The 22,589-nt window shown below is 50.8% G+C and overlaps 1 protein-coding gene across 2 annotated transcripts in view; it reads right to left on the bottom strand.

Moving 5' to 3' along the window:
* Positions 1-22,589, bottom strand: part of EEF2KMT (eukaryotic elongation factor 2 lysine methyltransferase) — an 835,612-nt gene that overhangs the window by 324,985 nt on the left and 488,038 nt on the right. For both annotated transcript variants that reach the window (XM_069646116.1, XM_069646118.1), the window contains exon 5: positions 13,292-13,425. In XM_069646116.1, coding sequence (XP_069502217.1) covers positions 13,292-13,425 — 134 coding nt within the window. The remainder of the gene's footprint in view (positions 1-13,291; positions 13,426-22,589) is intronic.

Raw genomic sequence — 22,589 nt, 5'->3', positions numbered from 1 at the left:
GCTAGATAGACATTGAAGAGCCACTGGGAGATGATAGAGCCTTGGGGAACATATGTGGAGAAGAACAAATTACTCTTTTACCTGGTAACGTTCTTTCGATGGGATGGTCCGACGACGTATTCCATATCTATGACAGCAGTCACCACAGCTGTGCTGCTTCGGAAAATCTTTCTGCGTCCTGCGTCGATGATGTCGATACGCTGTCCTCGAGGGCCTCCGTCGAGCCAACGTCACCGGATGTTATAAGTAGGACGCACGACGCCCATAGCCTCAGTTCCGTTTTTTCCGTGTTCGCTTCGGAGATCTCGGCGTGCCTCGATTCTACTAAATCCTGTTCTTTCGGTTCTTCGAACCTGTTTCTTCATTGCTATCGGTATGTCGTCTTCGGCTTCTTCCACCCCGCGGTCCGGGTTTAAGAAGTGTCGGGTGTGCGGGTCCAAGATGTCGCTGACTGATACGCATGACGCTTGCCTCTGGTGCCTCAGGGAGGACCATGATACGGACGACTGTGTCGACTGCCAATCGCTCACATCGAAGGCCTTGCGGGAGCGTAAGAAGAAGCTGTCGGTCGGTAAGGTGGCCAAGCCCCGGAAGTCGTGTTCCACTGGTCTTTCGACAGACGATTCGAGGGGCCACTCTCCGCATCGTCGTCGGGAGTCCGGGGCTTCTCGGTCTGGGATTCGGTCCCGACATTCCTCTGCCTCTTCGAGGTACTCCAGGACGCGCCGTCACCGGTCGCCTTCCCCGTCCTCTTCCGAGGACTCCGCCCATCGGCGGGTTGCTTGTCCCAACAAGCATTCCACTCCTGAGGAATGGGATTCCTTCCGAAAGGAGATGTTGGCGATTTTTCAATCGCAGGGCTCCGGTCTGTCCGTGCCATCTGAGGACGCCGGTCCTTGCCGTGCTAGAGACGCCGCTCGTCCGCCTTCGGGCTTGAGCAGTCGTCGCGACCACCGGGCGCCTTCGAGGTCCCGGTCGGACAAGGATGGTCGCTCTAGACATGCCCGTTCCAGGTCCCGGTCCTCGACGATATCGAGACCGCGTGAACCTGTAAAGTCTTTGAGGAAGACATCGACGCCAGCGGCGCCGAGGTCGTCGACGAATTCTCTCGAGGCCCCGCCTCCAAGGAAGTAGTCGACGCCATCGGCGCCCAGGCCGTCGAGAGACACGCTCGGGGCTCTGCCCTCGAGGCCTGACTCGACGCTGTCAAAGCTGTCGGCGCCGCCCTCGACGCCTTTCGAGGCGGCTTTGTCGGGGATGCCTCGTGGTACGGGGGAACCCCCTAGAAAGGCTCTGGCTAAGGCAAAACATGTTTTTGTTCCTTTTTCGGTTCCCTCTTTCCAGCCTCTGGATTATATTTCTGAGGTGAATGAGGGGTCTGAGGAAGGTGTGGTTCCTGCAGAGTTCCCTGATGACATCGTTTCTTGTCATAGCCAGCTTGAGGAGCTGCGCCAGTCATTGCATGACGCCAGTGGGCTCAACACCTCTCCGGGAGGTGGAATTTGGTAGGCCTGGCACGCATGCTCCTCTTATCGGCACCTGATGTCAAGGGTCATGGATTACCTGGGGTGGTCTGCCCCCCCCTGGGGATTTTCAGCAGGATGACCTGACTGATATCCTGGACCATGGTCCACCAACTGACCCGGTGCTGCCATTCCATATGGCCTTGCAGAGAAGGGTGGCTGTGGCTTCTCCGGAGAGTCTCCCGGCAGTGAGCAAGTCCTTGCCGAAGAAATATCGCCCAGCCAGTTGCGACCCCTGCTACTTGACCACGCACCCCACTCCGGAAAGTTTGGTGGTGCAGGCGGCTACGGCCCCCGCAAAGCAGCCGCAGGACGCAGACGCCGAAAGATTTTCCGAAAGCAGCACAGCTGTGGTGATTATTGTCATAGATATGGAATACGTCGGAGGACCCAATCCCCTCGAAAGAGGTGGTGGAGATAAAAGACCCAAGCTGAACCTGGTAAGGTCGGTCCAGGAGGAAGGAGACAGTAGTCAGTCCCAGCGTATGGAGTCTATGGTGGAGTTTCACTATGACACCCCTGTGTCACTGCACTGAGGGTGCTGTGTAACACACATAGTAAAAACACATGAGACCCTATGGAGTAAAAGACCCCATAGCCCATAAAACACATTAACAGTCAAAGGAACCCCTCAAATCATGTCCAAGAGTGTGAGGAAAAGAGTCTCACTCTTGGCAGGAGAAAAAAAACAAACTCCAGAAATCCAGCAAATCATCTGCTGGGGGACTCACTAGGTTAGGAAATTCAGCCTAAACAGAGAATTCTCCCTAACATGGGTGGCTTAGTCAGCTTGGCTTTTCAGCCCAAGCACTGGCTGTCCCAGCCCTAAGCATGCTCAACATGCCACTTATTGGCCCAGCCTCTCGTAAGTGCACATATCAAATCTCGATGTCTCAAAGAGACAATGAATTTTGATGATGTGTGCGTCTAACACAGTCACAGAGTTAAATAAAACATGGACTGGGAGAGCCAGGGTATTGGGTAGGGCAGAGCCAGGGGGTCTGGCCTGGCTCTTACAGCCCAACATGAGCCGAGCCCAGGAAACGGCTGCACAAAACAGGGGTGGGACCTGTGTGAGGGGCTGGGGGGCAAGAAAAAGGGCTAAAGAGGTTTGGGGCACCAAAATGACTGGGGAAGGAAAGAAGCTAAAGGGGGTTTGGTAAGAAAAAAGGGGCTAAAACAGGGCTGGCGGCAATACCTAAAGGGGTTGGGCATACAAAGTGGCTGAAGGGGATAAGAACGGGGGCAAGGAGGGGGCCAGGCCACGAAAAAGAAGCTAAATGGGGGCAGGGGAAGAACAGGTAAAGAGGTTTGGGGCAATAAAAGTGACTGGGCAGGAAAGGAAGCTAAAAAGGAGCTTGGAGAAGAAAAGGGGTTAAACAGGACTGGGGACCAACAATTGGCTAAAGGGGTTGGAGGCTAAAAAAGAGCTAAAGGGAGCAAGAACAGGGGCGAAAGTGGTCTGGGGGAACAAAAGCGGCAAGAACACCAGCTAAAGGGGGAAGAAAAGGGGCTAGACAGGACTTGGGGCAACACAATTGGCTAAAGGGGTTGGGGCTAAAAAAAAGGGGCCTAGAGGGCAAGAACAGAGGCTGTGGCAAAAAAGAGGCTAAACAGATGGGGCAACAAAGGGTGTTAAAGTGGTTGGAAGCAACAAAAGGAGCTAAAGGGAGCTGGAGGGCAACAAAGGCCATACCACCTCTTTATGCTCCCTTGTACATACCTTTAAACTCGCCACCACGCCAGACAGTGCACGCTTGCACAGAGAGTGCTCCTGTGCTGTCCCAGCCAATCAATGTGTAGCTGGTGTGGGACAGAAAGTCCGGCAGCCGTGCTCCTGTAAGAGGCCACCTGACTTCCTGTTGCAGCGGCCTGGCTTCCTGTCCTACATCCAGACATTCATTGATTGGTTGGGACAGGAGCGTGTTTTTTCCAAAATGTTTTTTTCAGATTGGGGGCAGGGTGGGGAGGAGGGGTAATTCAGCCAGTAGGGCTTGTGGCCGCCCCGTGCTATCGGCAGGCACTAACCCGAGAGGAGGTACAACCTAGAGCCCCAGCTGTGACCCAGGTGGCTCAGCCTCGCTCTACTTAAACTCATGGTATTACACTAACCTGGCCCAGAAGGCAAGAGCTGGCTTCACTACTAATTGTTTGCAGCCTATGCTGTGAGCAATTAAGGTGGGGCTGCTCCCCCACCCTAAGCAACAAGCCATCACTGTCAATGGCGTATCTCCCAGTTGGTTTCTGCAGTCTATTCAGGTGTGCCATCAGTGTAATGACATTAGCATTGTTGATGAGCTGTTTGGTCAGAGCCTCATAATAAAGGATAGATTATTGTGAAGAATCCTCTAGATCCCTCACTGAAACCCTGCCTAAAGTCTCCTCCTAGGGGGCCAGGGAAAGGCAGACGCTTCGATCCTAACCTTGGGGGTGGGTGCACTGCGGGAGGATCACCTAGGAGGAGACAAGGCCCAGGATGGTGAGGTATGTGTCAGTTGAAAGGGTACATCTTTCCAAATTGCCAAAACAGATAATGTCTTACTGTCATTATAATGTCCCTGAATCACATATACAATCTGTGGCTCTGGACAACAGTACTATAAAACCTGAACAAGCCTTACCCACAGAAAGACCCTTCAAAATAATTCAGGATAAGCACCTTCCTTACTCCCAAAGGTATAATATAACAGGATCTATCGAAAGCGTCTTAAGTCAAAGGTCTTCCCATTTAACCACAAATTCTAAGAGTCCATCTTTAAATGACTATAAGGTGAATATGTCTACCCTTAACATCAATCCAATACTTAAAACAAATAACTCTGTTGAAGGAGACTACAAGTCCCATAATTCCCCCCCCCCCCCCCCCCCCCCCCCCCCCGAGTACTGGGAAGAGGGTTGACGAGGCAAGCTGTAGCAGTATTCAGGCAATTAAGCCTAACAGCCCACACCTCAAGAAACCCTAGGAGGGATAAAAGTACCCCTCGGGTGCAGGCAATTAAAAGGAGCTGGAACTGTGACTGGAGTGCGAGCTGTAGCAGTAGAAGCAGAAAGAAGAAGGCACGAAGCAGGCAAACCAAGCAGAGTGGTAATGGTAATGTTTATTTATAAAGCGCCTATACATAAGGCAGTGTTTCAAAGCGCTCAAGGAGGGTGGGAACACGGGGAAGACAACAGTCGAATCAGAGCCCTTTATATTCTGGGACGATAATAGTCTGCACAGGCAGAGTAAGTGCATATTATACGATTACAGTTGAGGCACCGCAAATGGGCTTGGCAGCGACTTTGCAGTTTTACCAAGTGCAATTATGGGGTGAAGACAGGGGAGAGTAGACAATCTTCAGGCACAGTACTCGTGTGATCTGGATGACAAAAGGCCTAATAAGGAACAAGTTACTTACCTATAACTGTTCTCCAGCATGGGTCTGGCATGGATTCACATGCTCATGAATATTCCCCGTCGTCAGGCTGGGAATCCTCGGTAAAGAAAAAATCAGTTTCAGTTTCGTTTCTGAACTGTCTTTCTACTATTAACCAATCACTGGTCTCTGGGTCATACTGCCCCCAGCCAATGACTGCCCGCTATCTAAGCACCTCCTCTAGCAGCCATCTTCAGATTTGGCAGCACGTAAAGTGGCAGTAGGACCAAGAGAATAGCCGTAGAGGGGTAGGAGGGAGGGTTCGCATGTGAATCCATGCAAGACCCAAGCTGGAGAACAACAGTTACAGGTAAGTAACTTGTTCCTTCTCCAGCATGGGGTCTGGCATGGGTTCACATGCTCATGAATACAAGAATACATAGCAGTACACACATGCACAACCACGGGAGGTGGCAAGGCTCAACATTAAGCATTACAACAACTCAACATTAAGCATCTCTTACTTCCTCACCAGTCTCACCTTCAAACAGGTTGCGCAGCACTGCCTGGCCGACTCTGGACTCCTCCCTGGAATCCCGGTCGGCGCAGTAAAATGTTGTGAAGGTGTGCGTCGACCTCCACGTAACAGCCCTGCAGATGTCCAGCAGGGGCACACCAGATAGGAACGCCGTGGTAGCAGCGATCGCTCTGGTCGAATGTGCTCTCGGACGGCCGGGCAGTGGTCGGTTTGCCAACCAGTGACAGTGCATGATGCAGCCGGAGAGCCACCTGGAAATGGAAGCCTTTGAGAGGGCCTTCCCTTGGTTCACAGGGCCAAACGGCTGTGATGTCTTTCGAAAACTCTTTGTGCAGTCCCCGTAGAACTTCAGCGCTCTAGCCACATCCTGCGAGTGCAAAGTCCTCTCAGCCAGCGACGAAGGTGACGGGAAGAAAACAGGTAACACCAAGGGCTCGTTGAGATGGAAGTCCAACGGCACCTTGCGCATGAAGGAGGTGTGCGTCCTCACACTACCCTCGTCTCGTGGAATGTCGGATATGGAGGCTTACAGGAGACGGCCTGGATCTCTCCCGCTCGTCGTGCAGAGATGATGGCCACAAGAAAAGCTGTCTTCCACGATAGGAACTTCAGTGGCGCCAAATGCAAGGGCTCAAATGGAGGACCCATGAGCCTGGTCAGCACTAGGTTGAGCTCCCACGCCAGTGCCGGGGCTTTCACCGGCGAGAACGAGCAGAACACTCCCTTCATGAACTCAGGCGATGAGACCACAGCGACGACCGCCCCAGAGTTCTGGTGTAGCGGGAGATAGCTGCCAGATGGATTTTGATGGTGGCATGTGCCAGACCCACCTTGGCCAGCGACAGCAAGTATGGCAGCACGTGAGGGGCCGTGACCCATAGAGGGTTGATCTTATGTGTGCGGCAACAGACAGGGAACCTCTTCCACTTATGCCCATAGTACCTAAGAGTCGAGGACGCCCTGGCCTTTCCAAGTACCTCCTTGCAGTCCGCCGGGAAGCCGTAACCTCCAAACTCTAGTGCTGCAGGAGCCAGGCCTGCAGGTTCAGCGATCCTGGGTCGTGATGTAGGATGGCGCCTCCTTCCCTGGCGAGAAGATCCGCATCCGTCGGCAGTTTGACTGACGGAGACGCTGACATGTCCAGAAGGTCCGGGAACCATATCTGCCTCGGCCACGCTGGTGCGACGAGGATCATCCTGCACCGGGACCGTCTGAGTTGACTGACGAGTCGTAGAAGTAGAGGCAACGGAGGGAATGCATACAGGAACAGGCCGTCCCAGGGGAAAGAAAATGCATAGTCCATGGTCCCCGGCTGGGGAAACCTGCTGGCAAACCTCCGGCACTTGGTGTTAGCCGCCGTCGCAAACAGATCGATCTGGGGATTGCCCCACTGTCGGAAAAGGAGATCCTGCCGAAGTTCCCACTCGTGGCAAGAGCGCAGCTCCCAGCTGAGTGAGTCGGCAAAGGTGTTTTTCACTCCTGACAGATGAAAAGGTACCAGGAACATCCCTTGGGTGACAGCCTAGTGCCACAGATCCTGCACTTCCCTGGATAGGGCTGGGGATCTGGTACTTCCCTGCTTCCGTATGTAGAACATCGTGGTGGTGTTGTTGCAGAAGATCCATACCACTTTGCCCTTGAGGGACGGAAGGAAAGACGTGAGAGCCCAGAACACGGCCCAGAGTTCCAGGACGTTGATGTGCAGGGACCTCTCCCCTGGGAGCCAGAGGCCTCTTGCGTGGAGATTTCCAGTGTGTGCTCCCATCCCTCCCGGGAGGCATCCGTCGCCACAGTTTCTTGGTGCTTTGGAGTCTGGAAGTCCATGCCAGCCGAGAGATGCACCTGGATGCCCCACCAGCGGATCGTTTGACAGAAAGTCTCGTTGAGCGGGATCTTGTCTTCGAAGTTTCCTGTCGCTTGCATTCAACGGGCGTCGAGGAACTCCTGCAGTGGCCGCATCTGCAACCTGCACAGACGCACGAGGAAGATGCAAGATGATGTCATGCTGAGCAGGGATTTGATGGACCTCACCTTGGCTACCTCCATGGTCAACAGCCGTTGTACCTTGCCTAGGATGGCCCTCGTCCTTTCTTCTGACGGGGAGGCCAACCGTGCCACTGTGTCGAGTTTGGCCCCCAGGGACAGGGTGTCCTGTGACAGTAGTAGGTGGGATTTCGCAAAGTTGATCGAGAATCCCAGTTCCGTGAGCAGTCGGACGGTCTTCGCTGTGTGGTCGACGGCGAGTTCTCTTGGCTTTGCTCGGATGAGCCAATCATCAAGATAGGGGTATATGTGGATCCCCTGCAGGCGCAGCCACGCCACCACCGGTGCCAGGCACTTGGTAAAGACCCTTGGATCCGACTTCAACACGAAGGGCAGGGCTTTGAACTGGTAGTGCCGCCCTTGGGCCACAAACCGTAGGAACTTTCGGTGCCCCTTGAGTATGGGGATGTGAAAGTAAGCATCCTCAAGTCCAGCGATGATAGAAAGTCGCCTTCCTCCAGCTGCCCCAGCACGTGCTGGCGCTTAACCATCCAGAACCTCTGTGCTTTGATATATTTGTTGAGACGTCGAAGGTCCAGGATGGGCCACCAGCCGCCGGTCTTCTTTCGGACGAGGAAGTACCGCGAGTATACTCCGGAGCCCCAGAGCCTCTTTGGGACGAGTTCTATCGCGCCCTTTCTCAGCATGGCTCGTACCTCCACAAGCAGCTGTGGAACGTGGTTTTCTTTCCTGGCCACAGGTGGAAAACGGGGACACTTCCTTTGGAATTCCAGAGTGTGCCCATGGGCCAAGGCATCCACCACCCAACGGTCGGTGGAGATGGACTCCCACACGCTGATGTATTTTGCCAGCCGGCCTCCCACCGGGGTGCTTAGGTGGGGGCCCGACGCCACGGCCGGTTCAGTCCTGTTGTTTCACCGAGGCCTTGCCACCCTGGGCTCCTTGGCGACGACGATATCCACCGGTCTTGTTGCGGTCTCCGAAAGCTTCCTGTGACGAGGAACGGGCAGCTTGTCGGTACGACGATGCACTGCCGCCGAATCCCTTGGAGGCACCTTAGGATTTGCCTCCGGAGGTCTGAAAGGACGTGTCTGCTTTGATGGCCTGCAGACTCTCGTCCACTGCTTTCCTGAACAGATTGTTTCCGTCAAAGGGCATGTCCAGTACCCTGGTCCTCACGTCTTGACGGAAGTCGGTGGCCCTGAGCCAGCCACGCCGGTGCAGGCAAACGCTGTTGCCCATCTGACGAATACGGTATCGGCGATGTCCGTGGCTACTGTGATGGCGTGATCCGAAGCCACCTCGCCTTCTTGCAGGATTTCCAGGGTTTCCGCCCTCTTGTCGTCCGGGAGGAAGTCTAGGATAGGGGCAATCTTGAACCACAGCTCCCTATCATAGCGGGCCACGATCGCAAGGATGTTGGCCGCTTTGATAGTCGTCGCTGCCGATGAGATGACTCGACGTCCCATGGCATCTAACTTCTTTCCCTCGCTATCTGGTGGGGAGGTGGAGGATGACACTGTCGCCCCTGCCGCTTTATTCTTGGTTGCCGCTGAGACTACGGAATCCAGGGTCGGTTGCGCCCTGAGGGACATAGGAGCGTATTTCTTCTCGTACCGGTCTCTCTTTGCAGGAGCCGTGGACGGGTTCTTCAAAAGGGACAGTCCTTCATCCCATATGTCGTATAACAGCGGGACTGAGAGTACCGTCTTCCTCTTGGCTTCCCGTTGTTGGTAGAGAAATCCCTCCTTCTGTTCCTCAGGGCACAGCTGGAAAAGCTCAGAGGCCCTGGCGTTCATGGCGTGAAAAGAGCCAATTTCGCCAGGGGGGCGGGGGGGAGCCCGGGTGGGTTGTGACGGGAGATCCATTCAGTCATCACCACCGTCATCAGTGCCCATCGTCTCTGTCTCTGTCTCGTCCCTCGGCAGAGGGGATGGGGGTGAAGGCTGGAAGGGAGGAGGAGGATGGACTCGCCTCCGCTTGCTCAGCAGGCTTCCCGACGGCCCAGGAGCCGCTGGGTCATCTGCTGGGGGTAAGGGCAGCCTTGTCCTTATCTCCGTACACAGGATCTGCAAAGCCATGAGGATTGCTCCCGAGTTGTCCTGTGTTGTAGGCATCGGTTGCGACAGGAGTGTCGGCTGGGGCGTGGCGTTCCCCACAGCCCGCGGTTCCTCGTCGGCTCCACCGTCGCTCTCTACGACCACCTCGTCGGGATCCTTCCCGTAGGTCCAGGCCTCCTCGATCCTTGTCCAGGATAGCTTTGATGCCAGCCAGCCCATCCTCGGATGAGGTATCTGAGTCCGTTAGGGTGACCGTGCCCCCACCCTCTTTCTCGACCAGGGGTTTCACGGGGGTCTTCTCGATCGGCTGGAAAGACGATTCCCTCCGGGGTGGCAGGGAAACTCTAGGCCCGGAGATTGTCTCCACTGGGGTAGCCTCCGTAGGCTTCGACAGGGCCGCCACGACTCCCTCCATCGAGGCCTTAGCTGGGTGAATCAGGGCCTTTACAACCTTGGCCGTGTCTGAGGCCTTCACCTTAGGGGGAGGGTCACCGCCTCGCTCCCCTTTGGCTTTCTCCGTCGGGTTCGACCGGGGCTTCTCCCGAAGCTTACCCGGGTTCTCTGACTTTCTTTTCACCGACCCAGAGCGTTGGCTCGTGGATGATGGCGGTGACATCGCACCCTGCCTGGCAGCCGAGGAGCCCACACCAGCGGCGCTCCCAGTGCCCGCGGACTTGCAGTGCTTTGCCTCTTGTTGGGCCCCCGTCGCCGGAGCGCCCTCAAAGGTCTTAGAAGACCACTCAGACTTCTTCTCACCTGCTGCTGGGCCCTTCGCCTCCAGCCAGTTGGCGAGTCGTGTACGAAGATCCTTCATGGTCCGGGTGGACATGTTCTTGCAGAACGCACAGTCCTCCTCCACGTGCGACTTGTCGGCATGTAGGCAGTAGAGGCACCGGGAGTGCTCGTCCTCCTTAAAGATGTTCTGCAGCCCACATCCTGGGCAGCTCCTGAACAGTTTGGATCCAGTAGGCGTCGCATCTCCCTTGTCCTGGGCCATGTCCAAATCGGGGTAGGCCTCAAAGGTCTTCTGGAATTTTCCAAGAAGTTGAATTTGATGAAAATTCGGAAACGGGTCCCCGTTGGTCGGAAGAAAAATCAGTGGAGCTTGAGGCTCGATTGACCGAAAAAATAAGAATAAACTCTTTGAAAAAACGCAATACACAGTTAAAGCTCGAGAGCTACAGCACGAGGACTCCCAACACTTGAACGTGCGGTAAAAATCTGAAGATGGCTGCCAGAGGAAAGCTTAGGTAGAGGGCAGTCATTGGCTGGGGGCAGTATGACCCCAAGACCAGTAATTGGTTAATAGTAGAAAGACAGATCAGAAACGAAACTGAAACTGATTTTTTCTTTACCGCGGATTCCCAGCCTGACGACGGGGAATATTCATGAGCATGTGAATCCATGCCAGACCCCATGCTGGAGAAGATCGTTGTTTTCGTCCTCCCTCTATTTCCCACTCCTTGTCTTGTCGCGCCTAGATAAACTTGTGCACAGGCGCGTTACAAATGCCATATCATATCATGAAGAAATAGTTGATGGAATTGAATTTCTCGAAGGAATGTGGTACTTCAGGGTCTGGTGAGGGGTATGCTCAGTGTTTGACTATTGCAAAGAGGGCTTTGCCACTACTAGTAGATGCCGCAATTGTTGAGCAGTCCTCGAAGGCTTTGGTTTCAATAATTGCCTGGCATGCTGAGCTTAAGGCCCCAAGAGAGAGGATGTCCTAAGGTGTGCATCAACTTTTTTTCAGGTGTCTGATGGTGTGTTTGTTCTCAGTTACTGCCTTCTGCCAACACTTGCTGTACTGTCAATCGGGTGATTTCATTCAATGCTCCTAAAACATTTTAAAGGGACACAATGGTTTGGAATACATGTGCGGTACTAAGATTTCTGGGGCATCCACCATATACTTCCTCGAGAATCTATATCATGGAGCAGGTGCCAATACAATTTGAAACATACTGCAATGTTAGATGATGCATAACATGCCAACATATCTGTGCCAAATCGGCCATAACAACCCCACAGAAATAAACAAATACAGATACAAGAGACATACAAGTGCAGATCATTCAATGCTGAATGTCTCTTCCAATGAAAAATACAAGAAGAGTATGAGAGAGATATGCCAGAAGCTGTGTTAAAGGATGTACCTACATACACAACATGTCGAACCACAAAACAAATGTCAGTGTGACACAGGATGGGCAGACACTGCAGGATCTGTTGACGCATTAAATGGCGGCCTCTTGAATACCACACAGAAGAACACAGAAGCTCAAGTATCAGAATATGCTTTACCTAAATGATAGAGGACAGACCATAGGTAATTGTTTTATGACACCATAATCAAATTTGAGCCCAGGATCAGCAAGGCAGTCACATCAAGAATATCAGAGGACAATCCAGCAGTACTCCTCTCACCAACAGCTGTTGGAAACTACTGTTCACAACCCCTAATGTGTGAGGACACAGGACATAGAAATCTGCAATCCTGGGTGTCTAAGCTTAAATGGTTGTCACCCATTATCGAGCAGGAGGCAAACAGAATTAACAGCAGACATTGCATAATTCAAAAATGGGTAACAATTTGTATTTTCCACATTGTATGCAAGTCATGAAGCCATTATCAAATATGAGGCATACGGAGGTAAAAATGAACAATGCACCACTTAAACCCTGGGAACATAAGCTAGTAAAACTAAGGACCTGTACTGAAATCATTGTACGGTCCTGACATGGCACAGGGGCTGCAAAACGGGTCTTTAGATTGTGTGCAAGGTAAATGCAAATCAATTATCAACTGCTTTAACATATTTTGTTCAATATGTTTATAAAACAGCATGAATAACTGTTCAAACTTAAACGGGCCCACGTTAAGACTGCTTGAGCATACTTGCAAGAACATATTACAGTCAACAGGCATGTACGAATAAGGTGTGCTTTCTGAAAATGCATTTCTCAGTAGTGCTAAATGTGAATGGTTTTTGTAGACTACTGTTATTTATTTTTCCTGCAGCCAGGCGTATGGTCCTTTAGATGGTGTGCCCATCCTAGGACTACATTCATTCCATGCAAACAATTCCTTCTGTCAATGACGCTCAAACTGGAAATTCTCTCTTTTTGCCTCTCAGAAAGAACTGTCCAGTGTGTGTTTATTACTCTTTTTACTCTGTGACCAATGTCTAATGAAGTTGATGGGACTTTAAAAGCTAATGCATTGCACACTCTATGAATAATATTTCCAGTTATTCCAATAAAAGTTATCAAGACTTGCATTTTGTATGATTTCATAACTGACAAACACGGTAAGGTGGCAAACCATTCTCTTTCTAAAACTAGTCAAAAATATAGTATTTCTATATACAGATAATCTTTAAAACGTTGGGGTGAGGCAGCCTGATCGGGAGGTTGAATGCCAAACTATCAAAAACGACAATGGAATATAAGATGTTGACGTTATAAAATGGTAAGTAGGTTGGTTAGTTTTCCCCCGCTTAAACAAGATTCAGCCCTATAACGGTGTTCTTTTTGACAAGTACCTCATGCTTACTTCAAAACGTCCTGCCTTATTAAGGGCTCAAGTACTCGCTAAATGCACAGTGTGGATAACTGTATATAGGAGTGAAGGAGGAAGGATTAGCCTACTGGCTTAAAATCAAACAAGTTATCTTTAAATATTTGCACAACGGGTTCATTCAGTTTTCTGCACAATCATACTAGATTAAATAAGGGAAGTCTCATATTTATGGTATACAAGTTTAGCATCACCTCTTAGTTGACAAAACTATGTTAATTATCAATTACCTATTGTTGAAAAGGTCTGACACTTCCATTGCCCATTCAGAAAGATACAGAGCAGCCTTCCATGTGACCAGTCCAGTGGTTCCCATAGAGATTATAGCCAAGCTTTCCAAAAGGGTGATGCTCTCTCCAGATGGCTGAAATCACAAGAAGTAGAAAACAGGTTGTCAAACAACTCTCAAAAAAATTTGAAATATTAGATCAGAATGCATGTCTTCTGATGCGTGTTAATCTGCTTAGAATCGCATGCTGTGCATAGACTAGCGAGCAGTACCCGGAGTTGGAGGTGGGTTGTGGGAAGGAACAGTAGTGAAAAGATGTCTTAGTACTGCTTGTCCCACCTGAGAATCAGACCTAGAATGAGTGTCTAGGCAATAGAGTTTTGTAAAGGTGTGTACAGAACTCCAGGTTGCCGCTTTGCAAATGGACTCTAGGGGAACATTTGCAATGGATGCTATGGAAACCCCAGTGCCTCAAGTAGAATGTGCTCCAGGCTTGAAGCGCAGTTCTCTCTTAGCAAGAGTGTAACAGAGTGTGATGTTTTTGACAATCCACGTAGAGATCGTGGATTTGGAGACAGGGTCTCCTTCTCTACCTGCTGCCACTGAAATTAAAAACAGATTTGTCTTTCTTAGTGGGCGAGTTCTTTCCATGTAAAACATGACTGCTCTGTGTACATCCAGTGTGTGCAGGCTTCTTTCTCCAATGTTTGAGGGGTTCTGAAAGAACGCTGGTATTTCTATGGATTGTTTCACATGGAACTTTGAAATTAATTTAGGCGCAAACCTAGGGTGAGTGCGCAGAACCACCTTATCTCTGTGAACTGTAACAAAGGGGTCTAGAACTGGTCTAATGGTTATTAAAAAGGCAGTTTTGTAGGTGAGATCTCTGAGACTTGCTTTATGCATGGGCTCGAAAGGAGACCCCACAGGTCTAGTCAACACCACGTTTAGGTCCCATCCCGGAGCTGTGTTAGAAATGGGAGGGTGAATTCTTTTTACTCCCTCCATGAAAGCCTTAATAACTGGTATCTTCCACCACAACACCTTTTGTTGTGATGTAGTGTAAGCTGAAAGAGCAGATAAGTGAACTTTTAGAGAGTTAAAGACCAGGCCTGAGTGAAGTAAATGAGTCAGGTACAAAACGATATGTGTAGGAGAGCAGTCAATGGGGTTGATGCTCTTGGAATTACACCAGATGACAAAACGCTTCCACTTACTGGAATAGCAATATTGTGCGTTAGGTTTCCTTGCTTCTCCGAGTATGTTCATACATCTCTGAGGGAGTTGCAGGTGCCTGAACGCTATGACCTCAGGAGCCAGGCCGCTAAGTTCAGTGTTTGCGGGCATGGGTGAAGTGTCTCCCCTTTATCTTGCAATAACATGTTGTACGGGCAAGGCAGTTTCATTGGAGGAGATAGGGACATCTCTATCAGATGAGCGAACCAGGGTTGGCGGGCCCAAATGGGGGCCACCAATATCATTGTGACTGGTTCCTGGTGCATTTTGTGCACCATCTTGTTGAGTAGGGGAGTCAGGGGGCGGGAGGGAGCGTAAACAAATTTCCCTGACCATGTTATCCAGAGTCCGGGGTACCTGGAGGCGTAATCTTGGCATTGAGCGTTCTCCAGAATTGCAAACAAGTCGATCTCTGGGAAGCCCCATTCTGAGAAAACGTTGGAGACGATGTCTTCGTGTAATCGCCATTCGTACTCAATGTTTAGTGGGAAATCTCTGCTGAGTAAGTCTGCCAGAAGATTGAGTTCCCCTGGAACATGTTGTGACAACAGGAACATGTGTTTGAGAGCCCACTTCCAAATGTTCTGGGACAGTTTTGACAGCACTGGAGAGTGAGTGCACCCTTGCTTGTTCAGATAGTACATGGCCGTGGTGCTGTCTGTGAGGATCAGGACCACATATTTCTCTGCAGTTGTGTCTGAAAAACTTTCAGTGCTTTGAATACTGCTAACATTTCCAACAGGTTTGTGTGGTTGGATGCTATGTCTGATGACCAAACTCTGTGTGCTGTCTGTTGAAGCAGGTGAGCTCCCCACCCTGTGAGAGATGCGTCTGTAGTTAGAGTGGCCTGCACAGTGGGGTGGTGAAGGATTTCCCCTTCAAGAGGTTCTCCCTCGACCACCACCCCAGCAAGAGAACGAGGGCGGATGAGACAACCACTAGTTCGTCCCATTGTCTGCTGGCCTGACACCGCTGGCTGTTGAGCCACTCCTGCATTGGACGCATGCGCAAAAGCACGTGAGGAACCAAATAAATGCATGACGCCATCATTCCTAACAGTCGCATAGCCTTGCGTATCGTCACCTCCTGACTGGCTACATGGATTTGAAACAGCATGTTTTAGACCCTCTCGTTGGAGGGGAAGACGAGGCCGTCCTTTGTTCGAATTAGAGCCCCTAGGGACTGCATAACCTGACTGGGGTCTAAGCTGGATTTCTCATTGTTGATGGGGGAATGCCAGACTGAAAAGAAGATCTATAATTCTTTGGTTATTTGACAGCCATGTTTCATAGGAGTCCCCTGTTATGAGCCAGTTGTCGAGGTAAGGATAAACTGGAAAGGATTGCCTGTGCAGGTGTGCTGCTGCCACTACCTTTGTAAATACCCTTGGTGCAGAGGCTATGCCTAAGGGTATTACTTTGAACAGATGGTGCTCGTCTTGTATCATGATCTGAGGTATTTTCTGTGAGCCGGCAACATTGAAATATGCATCTTTCATGTCTAATCTTGCCATGTAACCCCCCCCCCTGTGTGAGCAGGGGAATTACCTCCTGCAGAATGACCATAGGAAACTTTTGGGGCTTCACAAATTTGTTCGCTGGGCACAAATCTAATACAGGGCGCATGGTGAGATCCTTTTTGTGTACAAGGAAGTACACTGAATAAATACCCTTGTTTACCTGTAGAAGAGGTACGACCTCTATGGCGCCCTTTTCCTGCAGGGTCTCGACTTCTTGTAGCAGGATGCCCAGATGTTCTGGCGTCAGGCGTCTTGCTCGTGGTGGTCTGAAATGTTCGGGGGTCAGGCAGAATTCTATACAGTACCCGTGGCAAACGGTCTTTAGCACCCAAAGGTCTGTAGTTATTCCCTCCCATGCTTGAAGAAGAACAAGTTACTTACCAACTGTAACCGTCTTTCGATTGGATGTTCCTCCAACGTAGTCCACATCTTTGACATGTAATGTCCACAGCTGTGCACTTCGGAAACTTTTTTGGCAGAGGGCGTCCTGCATTGATGGCGTCGGGTCGATGTCCCTAGAAGGCCTCCATCGAGGGCGACGTCACTGGATGTTATAAATAGAACGCATGGCGCCCGTAGTCTCAGTTTATGTTTTTTACCCCATAACATGTGGCACCAATCCAATGCCTGCTTGACTGCACATAGCCTTGCGGAAACGGAAGCTGCAATCGCATAGGAAATTCTACAGAGGCGCAGGCTGGGAGGGCGATGTGGAATACGTTGGAGGAACATCCAATCGAAAGAACGTTACCAGTTGGTAAGTAACTTGTTCTTCGAATAGATTGTGTCCTCCAACGTATTCCACATCTTTGACAGACTCCCAAAGCAGTATCAGAAAATGGTGGAGAGAAAGAATTTAGAGTACCCAATCAGATGGCGGAATAAAGAACCGCCTTCCCAAAGGCCATATCTTGACCATGGATGGAATCCAAGGAATAATGTTTAACAAAGGTGTGGATAGAAGCCCATGTGGCTGCATCACAAATATTCCTAATAGGAACCCCCTGTTGTAGGGCTGTGGAAGTAGCCTCACCCCTAGTGGAATGAGCTCGCAACCCTCCAGGAGGTTGCTTACCCGCCAATCGGTAGCATTCAGTAATTGTGAGTACAATCCACCTGGACAAGGTCCGCTTGGTAACAGCCTGGCCCAAACGGTGTCCAGCATATCCCACAAAGAGTTGATCGTCCACTCTGACCCTGGACATCCTAGAAATATAAAAGCTCAGAGCTCTCCTAGGATCCAACCTATGGAGTCGCTCCTCTTTGTTACCAGGATGAGGATGGAAAGAAGGAAGAACCACCTTCCGGCTCAAATGAAATTCAGACACTACCTTAGTTAGAAAGGAAGGACGTACTCTTAGTACAACCCTGTCCTTGTGGAACACAGTGAAGGGCGGCTTAGATGAAAGTGCCTGAAACCACAACCAAGAACACTGTCTTGAAGGAATAAGTTACTTACCTGTAACTGTTGTTCTCCAGCATGGGTCTGGCATGGATTCACATGCTCATGAATATTCCCCGTCAGGCTGGGAATCCTCGGTAAAGAAAAAATCAGTATCAGTTTCGTTTCTGATCTGTCTTTCGTAGTAGTAACCAATCACTGATCTCTGCGTCATACTGACCACAGCCAATGACTGCCCTCTCCCTAAGCCCCGCCTCTGGCAGCCATCTTCAGATTTTTACCGCACGTTCAAGTGTTGGGATCCTCGTGCTATTGCTCTCGAGCGTTAGTGCTTTTTTTTCGCGTTTTTTCTCAGAAAAAATTCTCTTTTTTCGGTCAAAAGAGCCTCAAGCTCCACCGTTTCTTCATCCGATCAACGGGGACCCGTTTCGGATTCGTCTACGCCCCTCAAGGGTGAAGATTTAGTCGAGCCACGCTTTTGGAGGACTCCAGAAGTTTCTCAGGCCCATCTCGGACATGGCCCAGGAGAAGGGAAGCTCGAAGCCCGGAAAGCTGTCCTTGTGGAACACAGTGAAGGGCGGCTTGGATGAAAGTGCCTGAAACCACAACCAAGAACACTGTCTTGAAGGACAATAATCTCAAAGGACAAAAGTGCAAAGGTTCAAACGGAGCACCCATTAGAAATTTTAAAACCAAATTCAAATCCCAAACCGCCACCTGGAAAGGGGACGGCGGGAACACATTAGTCAGTCCTTTAAGAAATTCAGAAATCAAACAAATCTTAAAGTAAGAACATTCTTCAGACGAGAGCTTAAATATAGATAGCGCTGCCAGGTAAGCCTTAATGGTACCAACTTGAAGGCCCCTGTGGGCCAAACAAAGTAAGAAAGACAAAACCATAGGAATGGAACACTGAAAAGGATCAACATTCTGTCCTCTGCACCAGTCGCAAAACTTATGAAAACGGCAACGGTAAAGGTATTTTGTTGCTGGTCTTCTGGCCGAAAGAAACACCTCCATCACATCATTCGGGAGGTCCCAATCCTTATATCTCAATCTTTCAGATACCAAGCGTGACGATTGAGAGTCCTGACCGCTGGGTGGAGAACCTGAGCCCCCCTCTCGCAAGAGCAGATCCTCTCGGTAGGGAAGACAGTGTGGAGGGCACATGGACATTTCTAGAAGGTCTGGGTACCACGCTCTCCTGGCCCAATCCGGAGCAATGAGGATCATCAGGGATCCGAACCTCAGTAAACTCAGTAACACTTGAGGAATGACGGGGACTGGAGGAAACGTGTACAGCAGTGAGAATGACCAATCCACTACGAATGTGTGTCCTAAGGCTCCTCTCAGAGGAAATTCCCTTGAGCAGAATCTCTCGCACTTCCGGTTGGCACTGGTGGCGAAAAGATCCACTTGTGGGTTTCCCCAAAGGGCGAAGATCTCCAGAAGGACTTCCTGAGCCAACTCCCACTCGTGAGAGATCGTGCTCTGCCAGCTCAGAACATCTGCAGCTGCATTTTCGTCTCCGGCCAGATGAACTGCCGAGAGCGAAATTCACTGCTGAATGGCCCAGAACCAGAGCTGCATGGCCTCTCTGCACAACAGGAGTGACCCTACCCTCTCCCTTTTTTGTTGAGGTAATGCATGGCCACTGTGTTGTCTGTCATGATCAGGACACTCTTCCCCCGCACAGACGGGAGAAAAGCCTTCAGGGCTAGCCTGATGGCCCTCAGCTCTAACAGGCTGATGTGGATTTTGGACTCTGACGGAGACCAACGACCGCTGGTGGTCAAGTCATCGGCATGAGCGCCCCATCCTGTGAGGGAAGCATCCGTCACTACAGTCACCTCTGGCCATGGCTGCCAAAACGGCTCCCCCTTCATCAGGTTCCCTTTGTTGGCCCACCACACAAGATCCTTGGAGACCGAGATTGGAATCTGAACAGGATCTGTCATTTCGCCCAAGAACTGCGACCACTGCATCTTGAGGACCCATTGCAGGGTTCTCATCCTCAACCTGGCCTCTGGCACCAGAAAAATGCAAGATGCCATGAGGCAGAGCAACCTTAAGAAGTCGAAAGACGGGAGACTCTGGGCATGTTCAAACTTGTCCACCATCTGCACAATGTGATGAGCCCTCACCTTGGGAGGCGAGCACTTCCCCAAGGACGTGTCCATCACAGCCCGATGTACTGGAGTTGTAGGGAAGGTGTTGGATGTGACTTCTTGAAATGGAGGGAGAAGCCCAGCTTGTGGAGGGAGCGGTAGGTGAGACCGAGGTGAGCCAATGCTTGCTCGGGAGAGCGTGCACGGATCAGCCAGTCGTCCAGGTAGGGTAGACGTGAATCCCCCCTCGCCTGAGATATGCTGCCACCACCACGATTAGCTTGGTGAAGACCCTCGGGCGGAGGTCAATTCGAATGGCAGGACCCGAAACTGAAAGGGCGAGTCGCCAGCCGCAAACCTCAGGAACTTTCTGTGCTTGGGATGAATCGGCACATGAAAGTAAGCATCCTGTAGGTCCAGAGACACAAACCAATCCTGAAGTTGAAGGGCCTGGAGGACTTGAGAAAGAGTGACCATCTTGAACTTGTCCTTCCTGAGAAGTTTGTTCAACCAACGCAAGTCCAGGATGGGTCTCAATCCCCTGCCTTTCTTTGGGATCAAAAAATAAGGGGAATACCATCCCTTGTTCCTCTCTGCTACAGGCACCAGTTCTATAGCGCCTTTCTCTAGCAGGGTCAAGATTTCCAGCACAAAAAGCAGATCTGGAAGCTTTCAAGTGAGATTCCCCGGTGGATTGTCGTGAGGCAGCTTTAGGAAGGGAAGGCAGTAGCCGTGGGCAATTGTATCCAGAACCCATGCATCCGAAGTAATGGCTCGCCACTCTTCGAGATGCTGAGACAGTCTGCCCCAACCGGCAAACCATGGGACATGGCCTCATGACTTTTTAGGAGCGGCTACGGCAGCGCCTGAAGGCAGAGAGGCAGCTGTCTGAGTGGCTTTGGCACCTCTATTTCCCCGATCACCACGGGTACTTTTACGCTGGCCCCTTTGACTGGCGGCTTGCCTCGTTCTACCAAAGGAGGAGTATTAACTAAAAGTGCCTCCCCTCCACTACTTAAAGATTTTGCCGCAGCTTTTGAGGTCTGCAACCTCTCAAGGCTCTCGTCAGTCTTGCTGCCAAATGCACGCCATCAAAGGGCATGTTCAAAAGACGGGCTTGCACATCTGGAGCAAAACCCGACTTCCGCAAATCTGCATACAACGGTGCTCGCAGCCATAGACCAGCTAACACCGTCGGCCGTGTCCAAACCCGACTGAAGGGATTCACACATGGCATCCCTACCATCTTGCACGAGAGCAAGGAACCCATCCCTTTCTTCCCCCTCGGGTATATGCTCAGCTGCAAGAGAAAAACAGTTCCACAGCGTGTGTGAAAGTCTTGCCAAGGCACAAGTGGAGTTGGCTGACTTCAAAGGCATACTCCCAGCAGAAAACACCTTGCGTGCCCAACCGTCAAAGCGTTTGTCGTCCCTATCAGGAGGAATGGTAGGGTACGCCGCCTGCCTCCAGGTGGGCGTAGCCACCTGAACCATCAAACTATCGGGAGTGGGGCGAGACGAAAGGTAGCTGGGGTCGCTACCGGAAGGGCGGTATTTGTTGGTCAACCATTTGTTAACAGCCGGAAGAGATTTCAGTGAATGCCAAGCAGCTGCCACCCTTTTCTGTAATGTCATAAGAAAATGTAACACTGGGTCAGAGGTCGGACCTTGATCTAAAATGTCAGTTAGACCATTGAAAGCAAGCGTCCCCAAACAGCACGATCCTCCCCGCAATGAGAGACAATGAAGGACTCTCCCAAAATGGGAATAAGACCAGGACAGAGTGCGGGTGAGCGTAAATGGGAGTTTATCTATCAGAATTGGGCATGCAAAGAACTCTGCAAACTCCGAGAGCGCTCTGTCTGACAATAGCAAAGACAGGCGTATATATTTACAAAAAACGTCATCAAAACCTACATACTATAGGGGGCACAAGTTTGTTGGGATTGGGTGGCGACGACTAACTATAGGTGCTGCTGCGGTGTGGTTGGTCTTGGCTGGAGGACGTCACTGGTCACCCTCGTGGGTTGGGCTGGGCCTGGCAGGTCGGCTTGAGTTCATCCGGGCGGTGTTGGTGTGCTGAGGCGACCTGTGGCAGAGATGAATGCCTTTCCTGACTTACTTGCCCTCTGCCATGCACCCCGCAGTCATTCAGTCATTTACAGTTCTATTCTCTTTTAGTAAATCTTTCAATAGGTTAAGGCAACACAGGAGGAATGCACCTTGTGAGGGGTCTGGAGATAATATATCGAGGCCTGGTTACTTGTGATCTGTTGACCGGGACCGTAGGTCGAGGGACTAAGCTTCGGGGACTGGGGCGGGTGGTACAGGTCTTTCTGTCTTGTTAGAAGTGGTTATAGATGTTTCGCTGTGTGCCGTCAAAGTGTTGGGTGTCCTGGTTGCACAGGGCTATAAGTCTGAGACAGTCCGGTGGGTTGAGGGATTTACAGGGGGACGCTTGAGTTTAGACTAAGGTTTATTGCTATGCTGTAAATAATGCAGGTGGCTGGCCGCGGCCTTGGGTGCTGCAGTGGGGTTACAAGTCTTTGAAGCGGCTCCAGTCAGGTCGGGGGAGGTGTGATAGCGCAGAGCGGGGCTCTGTTCTCATGTCTTGGCAGTCTTCTGAGGGAGGGAGGGGGATACATCGAGACCTTGTACGCTTTCACAAAGGTATCTCCCTCGTGCGTTGCCAAATATAGGTAAAGACATCGCAAACATTTGAATACTTTCTATAATACTCATTTAAAATCACTTCAAAACATGCATTTAACCTTGGCTGGGTGCGTTTCTACTATACCCAGTCCGAGCACCATTGTTGTACATTATATTCTAGCAGCTACAGTGTTTTAGTTACATGCATATACATTTGAAGAAAAGGAGGTAGTGGTTAGATCAGTGGAGTACACAGAAAACGATCCGCCCCTGTACGTGACGATGGTAGCATATGAGGGGCTCAGACATTCACACACGATAAGTGCACGTCTTGCGCATTCTTGACATGAGTTCATAGTATATTTGCATCCGCTTTCTCGCGT

The sequence above is a fragment of the Ambystoma mexicanum genome, chromosome 2p, assembly GCF_040938575.1.
Source record: "Ambystoma mexicanum isolate Mex_15411 chromosome 2p, UKY_AmexF1_1, whole genome shotgun sequence".
Taxonomy (NCBI): Eukaryota; Metazoa; Chordata; class Amphibia; order Caudata; family Ambystomatidae; genus Ambystoma; species Ambystoma mexicanum.
The sequence above is the reverse complement of the archived record's forward strand: the minus strand, read 5'-3'. Positions and strand labels throughout refer to the sequence as shown.